Source organism: Toxoplasma gondii, assembly GCF_000006565.2.
Source record: "Toxoplasma gondii ME49 unplaced genomic scaffold asmbl.1854, whole genome shotgun sequence".
Classification (NCBI taxonomy): domain Eukaryota; phylum Apicomplexa; class Conoidasida; order Eucoccidiorida; family Sarcocystidae; genus Toxoplasma; species Toxoplasma gondii.
In genome coordinates, this window is record NW_017383897.1 from 26,853 (window position 1) to 36,142 (window position 9,290).

At 50.8% G+C, this 9,290-nt stretch overlaps 1 protein-coding gene across 1 annotated transcript; it reads right to left on the reverse strand.

The window, feature by feature from the left end:
* Positions 1-6,316: 6,316 nt before the first annotated feature.
* Positions 6,317-8,972, reverse strand: TGME49_329100 (Toxoplasma gondii family C protein). The gene is made up of 3 exons (XM_018783115.1): positions 8,188-8,972; positions 6,839-6,927; positions 6,317-6,655 (listed from the first exon to the last, which is right to left on the reverse strand). Exons 1-3 carry the CDS (start codon positions 8,610-8,612, stop codon positions 6,645-6,647), a joined length of 525 nt encoding a protein of 174 aa, XP_018634667.1. The 5' UTR covers positions 8,613-8,972; the 3' UTR covers positions 6,317-6,644.
* Positions 8,973-9,290: the final 318 nt, after the last annotated feature.

Sequence of the window (9,290 nt, forward strand, 5' to 3'; positions counted from 1 at the left end):
TAGAGCAGCCTTAGTCATCGTGTGGACGCTACCACACAGCTACCGTTAATCAACAATCGTTGAAACCGTGCAGATTTAGTGGTCACTCTTGGGGCAGACCGAGGGACCAGGCGTTAGAGATGTTATGAGTCCACCACACGGGGAAACACTTATATTTTGCCCCCGCAGCCGTCGTTCCCGCTGTTCCGATCGGGCACGTTTCATGCACATCATGATTCTGCGCCTGTATCTGCACTCGAGGTACGTTTGTAGGATAAGCCAACTAATTCTGAATCCAGCGGCTCGCTCCATACGCGGGCATTTTATGTTTAACGTGGTGCTTGCCCCGCGTGTGTGAAGGACTCTGTATTTCAGGCTATCACTTTAAAATTTTGACTTGACCATTGTTGGTCACAGGCACGCCCTATTATTTTTGCCTCACCCTATCCCAATACGCATCTTGATAGAACCCTACTCGGGCAACGACAAGATGCAACGTTGAAACGAGTTATCACGCTTCCGAGACAACTAGAAATCAAATGCTTACAGGCTGTAAAAGGGGATACCCCTAAAGCACCCCAACGAATGCCAATGCAACAAGGATTCGAGTGAAGGTTCTTACCTAGACTGCAAACCCATCTCTCCAACTGTGAGGAGTCGTCCGACACTGCTGACCGCGTTATCAGTTATTTTGCATATCGCTCCTCCACCAGCCTGTCGTCTCCAGAACGCGGGAACACTGCACACAAGATTGTCGAACTCTGAACGGGCTCCCATCCAAGCACGCGTGCACACCCGCCCGCTTGCTCATTCTATGTTATATCTTCAGCCCCCATGTCACGTGCACTCGTGAGTCGGCAACGCTTGCACAACAAATTCATATTCGCGTGGTCGTCCGTTGTGTCTGGGGGTGCCTTCCTTTAAATATGCCAGTGCAGATCGCCAACAAACAGATGTAATGAGACAATGCGTTACGTGGAGACTCACTATCCGTGACTGCAAAGCTCCCGCAATGCACCTTAACATCGCGATGGAATTGCCCTTTGAGAAGGGGATGACCGGAGACACTTTTCATTTGACCACTGTTTCTCCCCACTTCCTTTCACCCTCACAACCAACCTTCACACTCTTACCACTACAGGCGATTTTCTCTCCGTATCTCCCAGAACCTTGGCGGACTGCCAAGGTAGATCATAGGCCAAATGCACTTACCTGAGGCACCTATGGAATGCACAGACTCACCTGAATTACTCGAAGTCTTGCACGTTCATATCACCGTGCAGCATATTTTACAGAAGAGGGAATTCTTTCTTATGACGCGTCTCAAGTGCTTGGGCACAGAACTCGCAGCGGTTGATACGTCTGGGCGCTCTCGCGATAAGCACTTCTTTGCCTAACACTCTCGAAAAGCTAGACTCAGTCCTCTTTGTGTTGACACGCTGCATCGTACCCTGTCAACAGTTCCGTCTCTACGGTGATAGGAGTCTCACGCAACGTCGTGGCGCATGAGGGCGTACCATAGGGGCGACCGGTGAAGCTGGATAGCGCTGACGGCTGAGTTTCTATCGCTGCTTGGAGTGGACGCAACTCATCTCAGTTCGCTTCTCGTGATACTCGACGATCCTTTTCAGGAGCCATCTCACCAACCTCATCATGAGGGATGGGTTCCACGATGTACACGAAACCCGGAAAAATACTCACTCTCCTAAGCTGCACAAAAACAGGCATTTTTGGACACACCCTCTCACGCGTCATTTAACTCACGTTGTCGCCTCTGAACAGCATCATCTACTGGCACGCAGCAGTCTCCTAAATGCATAGCTTCTATCAGCCGTGCAGAATTATGTGCACGGATCCTGCTGCGCTTTTTCCAGCTGTATGATCCACCGACACATTCGCAGTGATTGGCACTTCTCAGAAGTCAACCGCACATCAACAACGAGCAAAAACCGCCTAACCCCACCGTTGCATCACCATCAAGACTCTGTGTTGTATTTTCAGAGTCCGAGCGCTTTTGGGGCGGACGTCAGACGGCTCAGCCGACGAGAGGATCTGCACCGACATTTGCAGTCGACGCCATCAGCTCCATTCTCAGGTTTTATTCGGCGTACATCTCAGACGTGTGTACCGATTCCTTACGGTACGCGGCGTACAATATTCGTCCTCTGGAAAAGATTCACTGCTTGTGGCGCCACTGTTCAAGACACTGGCACATTCCTTGGTGGTCACTCGAGTCTTGCTCTGTCGTGGGAGGAATAAATTGGTACGTCGGAGCATCAACAGAGCGTTAAGGCGTCTCCAGGAGTCTACCAACAAGCAAACGAATTTCGCCGAAAATTAAGCATCTGGTACACGGTGCTCGAAGATGTATCTGGCAGGGCTCTATCACCAGACCGTCGAAGCGAAGTGCGTTACTTATCTAGTTAGAGAAGTAGCAGCAGGATGGGAATTTAAAACGTCGCATGCTCCAACAGCCTCTTTCGTATTCGTGTGCATGTTCGTTCACGTGACTCGAATTCTCAGTAGGTTTCATACTCAGAGGCTGATCAGCTAGTGACACTGTACCAACGCCTTGTAAACGTGGTCTGAATCTCTCACGGCAGAAGGCTCTGCCTTCGTCATATACGTCTGGGCCACAGACATTTACGGCTACCGACCTTTCCGCATTTCCCGCTTACTGTCATCAGATACTGCAATATAACGCATGAAAGGATCCCCGAGTCGCACATTCTTCGGTAGCTCCTGCAGTTGTCTAGACCGGAAACGAGAGTTGATCCTGTGTGGAATGACGCACGAGTGCCGTAGAAATGGGCTATCCCGTGATTGCACACCCAGAGAGACGAGGCACGTGTAGGAGCTCAGCGGACAAACTGTTTCTGTTGATTCACGCTGACCGTTCGAAATGTAGATAAGGTGCGAAAGACTCGCTTGTGTGAGAACCGCAGGTGAGTGCGACGACTCGCAAGTCTCTGCAGAAACGGACGAATGCTTCCTTTAACTCTGAACGATGTGCTCACTAAGGTTCTCCAATTTGCAATGCAAACTCACGAGCGCAATACCAATGACAATGGTTGCTAGTCCAGCAACCACCTGCACATGGCAGAACAGCACAGTCAGCGCCAGGGTTGGTAGCGCGCTCCTCAGTGGAATTTCTGCGCGCATCACACCATAGGAAAGGTCTGCCAGGTCTTCTTCTTGTCGTAAAGTGAATGTCGGACTCAAGTATGCAACATCCACCCGTGGGACCACTCTCGTATAAGCCTGTGCATGAGGTAACGTGCATAATCTCCGGTCACGCACAGGTCTCCCACCAAAGTTGCCGATCCATGACACCGCCCCTTCTGCAGCACAGACCTTAGCTTGTAATCACGAAGCCACCCGAACGCCCGTGTTTGAATTCCGTATCCGGAGAGAAAAGTAGGCGCATCACAACACATCAGAGAATCCGACATATTCATGGAAGTGCTCACGAGCTTCTGCTGTTCATACACACGGAATCCGAATATGAAGGGCATTCAGACACTTCATGGAGGGCGTTTGCACCAGGAATGAAGGTCAACACGAAAATTTGTGTAGCTGAACAGCGAAAAAAGGTCCGGGACGAGAAGAGTGGTGAATAACTCTTGCTATCTGCGGCTGTGAGCACTGTCGCGCACACGAACCAGAAACGTGCATGCACACAGCAATAACAAAACTTGCAGATGTGGGCCTTTTGAAAAGTGTTTTTGTGTGGTCAAATTGTAACCGAAATACTATCTCTACGTCGACTGAAGCCTGTGAAGTCTCCCTTTTTTGTCTTCGTGTGAGCCGTCCAGTTTTCATATAACGGCAATAATGCTGCGTCACTTCTCAGCGGCATCACCAGATTACGGCAATGTCTTCTTGTGTCTGTTTCCGTCCAGGATAGAATCAGTGGTCTACAAGCATATTGAAAACACGCCATCTCCATAAGGGCGCTTCCTTTTTTTTCTGTCAAGACTGGGCGCCCTGATAAACCCTCATGTAGTGTTTCACTACGAAGCGACGCCAGTTCCTCTGTCATGGAATCGATGTTGGACCACACTCTGTTGGACAAACTCATGCACTCCCGCAGAGTCCTTCTGTCACGCGGTTCTCAGGCGAACTTAAGTCATCAAGTGCCACAGGAGGCATGTGTCAGCACTCACCATCATTGGATCATTTTGATTGATAGCCTGCACGCAAACAAAAACGTCTCTCAGTTCTGAGGAAGTTTTGAGCTTGAACATGCTGCCCATCAGTTCCGGGGACTGGCAGACGCCTCGGGAAACTGGGCACACGCCTCTACCTATGCTCGTTTGCGCCTTAACACGGATTTAGGCGTTGTCTACGGGACCGCGCATTGCGGCAAGTAGCGGAGGGGTTGCTGTCGTCCGCCTAAACCAGGCGACTTACCCCGATGCGACACCATGAACGGACACAACAAAGAGTTATCAACTGGCATATAGTACAACTCAATTAACCGACCATACGTCCTCCTCGGGGACGAAGCCAGTGTGAGACAGCATTTGATAAAGACACCATCGCTGACGCCTGAGACAATCTTATGTCCCTAAGAAATCTGATATCTCGGCAGAAAAAAGCGAGAGGAGACCTCTGCAGGCGACAAAGCCTGGGGAAAAAACGGCTCTGTCCTCTAAAACCCAGTCCACCCAGTCCCTATGAGCTAACCGCGTGATTCTCACCGACACGCGAGAACCAGTTAAGACAGCACTAGAAACGCGCACAGCAATCAGGCAGTGCTCGTAGAATCTCCCAGACTGCATCAATCACATCGTTCCCGAAAAACAAGCAGCACTTGAAAGCACCGTCGAGGCAGTACAGTACGAATGTTGTCGCCCCCGTCCAGTTCCCGGCACCTCCACTTTCACATGGTAGTCGTTCTCTGTCGTAGGCCGAACCAGCACTCTAGAATACGAAACAGCTAAACAAAAAGTGGTACGCAGCTTATATTCTTCCAGTGGCATGCACAGCAGTTCAATCAGTAAGCGCGGCCCCTTATATCGTTCAAACGTCTGCTGAGAGACGATACGCCTCGCCACCGCAGAAAGAGTACTCACGAGCACGTCGGTTCTTTTCTCTAGTCTGAGAGCCTGAGGACGCTCACAACACATGAATAGTGGAGTGATAGTTCACGCACAAGGAGGATGTAACTACCTTGGGGGAGTTGCCGAGTATACAACAAAATGTAAACTACAGTCACGAATCCTACCATGTCGTCCGCAGCAGCGACATATCTCTCTTCATCTCTGGCAGCGAAGATTCGTTCGGTTCCGACCCGTAAAGCAGCTTTGTTTTATGTGCGTCCACGACTTTCTGCAGTGATGTTGCCGGACCAATGTGCGCAGCATTAAAATGAATGCTGAGGCTCGTTGTTTGTGCTCGTTCAGTGACTGGTGGAAAGACTAGCATTCCACCGAACGAACACCTTAGCACGTGGTTGTCATCCATTTTTCAGGCAATGGCCGCTGCGATCGAACTCGCTGGCACCACATGGTAACACTCAAGGCCGCCGCAGAAGCCGAGCTGGTCACCCAAGTATGCTAAAGACGCTCCACGAGGCCGATACCACCTTGTCTCCCAAAAGGTTGAAACCAGCTCTTAAGAGAAACTCCTGCCGGAACATGTTGATGTCACTGTGGTATGATGTCGGCAAGCTTGCAAATCGTCGCAGATGCAAGCATCCAGGTCAGTTTACTGCTTATTTAAAGTCGATCGATCTAAACTCATTGTTGGAGCATTGTCTCGTTCGGATGAGTCCGCTACAAATGCCAACAGTTTGAATCAGCATATGAAATCATAAATGCAAGCACGGGTTCACTGTTCACAGGAGCAAAAAGTCGCCGGAGGTATTACAGCCTCTGCTCGTATCAAGGACTTCCACGATGGCAACCTCGACTTAAGGATTCGAGGCCTGGGTCAGGCGCCCAACGGGACAACAGAATGATCACTTGCATCCAATCCGCCCATGGGACTGCTGCCCCTACTCGGCACCCTCACCCTGACGTCAAGAACTCCACTGCAACAGTCAGATTCGACGGGGAGAAACAGTGGACACGTGATAGAAGCATTTCGTGAATCTAGCTGGAGGAAAGCGCCGTGTGCAGCAGAGAATTCCTTCACATGCGACTGCTCCAATATCGAAAGCACTATCTTACCTTGTGCCCTCAGAATCAGACAATATCAATTCTCGCCGAGCCCTAACCGGCGAAATCTCTCTCGCTTCATATCGCCAAGGACAGAAGAACAAGAGGTCTTCCGGAAAAGTGATTCAATCATGTCTCCTTCTGAATCGGCAAAACAGACTCGCTTCTGCAAGCCGGTGGTGCTTACCTGCAGTCTGGTGGAGACGGATCCATGAAGATGGGAACAACACACATGAGGTGCAAGCCCTCACGAGCGTGAATGGTGCGAAGTGACCGGCGAATATCGAGCCCCTGTGCTTCCAGCCGTCCATCATCATGCATGGCGATCTGCATGCGCACTACTCCCAACAGACGTCGCTATCTGGCATTAAACTACAGAAAAGAAGTTTAGCAACCACCACAGCAATCAGGGTAGATGGCAACCGTACGGCTTGCACTCCGTCTGAAAATGTGTGTGGAGACGTGGAGTTGCTAGACCAGCGTGGTGGTGCAGTCCGTAACTTACGCCGCGCCTGAGTGTATAGGCAAAGGAAAATCAAACGAACGCTGTACGTGTGATGGCCCAAGAGTATCTAGAGCATTTGTGACTCTGAACCACCGAAGCGGAATGCAGCACGGCCCTCACCGTTACATCGCTTCCGGTACACGTTTAGGGGTTTTCCGAGCGTTCACGAGACATACAGTTGATGGCTTACTTGAAGCTGGCGTAGTTGCTTTACGCAAATTTCTGCCCGAGTTGAGAAAGATGGTGCCGAGGAGGACAGCAAGCACGACGCTTGCAAGGCTGTAAAATTACGCCCGCATGAGAAACAAACAAAAACCGATGAGGACATCTACACAACATGACAGACAGAGCTGTCCCCCTTGCGTCGTTGCCCGTCGACATTCGCGTGGCAACAATACTTCTTTTCGTGACATACACTGAAGCGACTGCCTCGCGCTACGAATTTGCAAACCACGTTGCTGCCCAGGCAACAGCGATTCAGAAGTAGATATGACACCATAGAACATCGACAACGGGTGACAGTTCCGAAGGTTTAATCCGACTGCTTCATCGCTAGGAAACTCAGGGCTCCAGAGGAGTGTTTGGATAACAGAAGACACAAGTCCGGGGAGAGAGTTTGTTCCAGACAAGGGTAGTTTGACGGTGTTTGCATTCCCTTGCGAGCCACTTTTTTTCACGCTTCGCCAGTAGAAAATACTATTCTGGGGGCTGCGGCGCAAATCGAGTACCTCGGACATATCTGCCCATTCTACTCCACTGTGTCTGCAACATCCCCCTGCAGGGATGCCACACCGAGAAGCTGCACAGAGTGAGAATGATCCAAGCAACACGCGCCCATGGATTCGTGAGGTAAAGCTTAACAAAATGGTTTGCATTAGCCAGCAACCATACCGCGGGCTTCATTTCTCTGTCCGCTGTATCAGCAGCGTGGGCAGCGTCTGTGTGGCACTGATTTGCCATCTTTATGAAAAAACCATGATTTGTCAACTGGTATGATTCGTCGTAGAGCCAGCGCCGCGGAAACCGAACCGGAATGGGACGAGGCGAATGCTCGACATAGTAGCGGTTCCCTTAGCTCCCCTAGGAATTGGAAAGACATGGTATCTTCTTCACTTTCTCATCGGTATCTTGGTTGAACCCGTTCGCTTCAGGACATCATAAACAAATATCTACAGAAACGCTGGCTGCCTGCCTTCTACGTAGCCGGAACGGTAGAGAAATTGGCCGTTCTGCCGCAACCGCCCGAGCAGACTTCACGCGCGCTTTACGGATCCCTCTTCCTCGAAGGAGATACACCAGGAAACGCTTTCTGCCGTTTTTGAGAAAGACGTTGCGGATATGTCTATCAATCGATAATGAACGGTGAACGATGCCAGCGGGCGCCTCCATGAGGTCGACAAATGATCCATCAATGAATGCTACGTAGTTCTTGCGTGTTTTATCACTCGAGACGTTCTTCTTACTGCAGCCGCGTTCAAGAGCCCGCCAAGCACGGGCAGCATTGACGTCAATCCGTTCCAAAGCTGCGTTTTGACTCACATTCCAGAAGCCACTATTCGACGACGTTGTCCGGAGAGTTGTATCTTTGAAAGACGCGCGGCGACGCTTGGACGTTTGCTCCGTTCTCCCAATGGTGTTTCGGCATTTGTATCACGCACCATGTCGAGAGATGTGTCGTTTACTCCTGTAGCACCGCCGTCTAGTTCTGTAGCACCGCTGTACGTACCACCCCTTTCAGGATCCGTCTCAAGACCCAGAACGGAGTTCGCCCATGCTGTGCGCATCCGACGTGTAGAGCACTCGAAAGGAACGAAGGACGCAAGAGCCGTCAGGCACAGTGCAACCGAGAACAGCATTGTGCACGACTCATGACGGAATAGCCGCCCACGTCTCGCCTTCAGTCGACAGGGGAGCTGGAAACCGGGGGGGAACCCCGGACATTTCTTCTGAATCAAATGCATCATTCTCTTCTCACCGCCAGTCAACCCCCCAGATGCGACGACCCTCCTGGATGTATGCTTCACCGTTTGGGGTGAACCTCATCAAGACGAAGGGACAACAATCACAAATTCCTGCTTGATCCAGAAAACGGTATAGAATCCGCGGGAAGATTGTACGGCTATCCGTAGAGACACACGGGGGACTAACGCTGCCTCACCAGGGAAGTGTTCTCCGTTTTTCAATTCATGAACGGATTCTCGGCCGACAACGTTACCTACGATGGCTTGAGTCAAACTGACTGACTCCGTCTGCCATCTCTATTTATGCGTATAGAATTGCGGAGCTCTGTTGAAGGCAGTTAAGGCACATGCGTTTAGTTTCCAGACGAACAGCTCTCTCCAATATGCATGCAGCTCCTTCTTCAGTAGAATGCGTGCAGAGTTTGCGCCGTCCGCCATGCAGCTACGACGCTGAGACCCCTTGGACCCTTATCTCCGGGCAAACACATTCGCGCAGAAGACACGTGCTGTCCTCCGGCCAGCGACAGAAAAAAGGAAAATTAGATATCCTCCAGAGAATAAAGACAGCCGACGGACAAAGGTAGCAGCGATCTGAAACTGTCTGCAGCCCGGCGCAACATGGTGGCAGCGGGTCCATGTGAACAGAAAAAAAAACAGGTCCTTTGTCTACCGCAATCCACC

What these genes read in the sequence shown, in the direction of transcription:
- TGME49_329100 (XM_018783115.1), bottom strand. Translation starts at nt 8,612, where the DNA reads ATGATGCATTTGATTCAGAAGAAATGTCCGGGGTTCCCCCCCGGTTTC. An exon ending in CGAATAGTGGCTTCTGGAAT is followed by an intron (nt 6,928 to 8,187) that starts GTGAGTCAAAAC and finishes GTAATTTTACAG; the next exon opens with CCTTGCAAGCGTCGTGCTTG.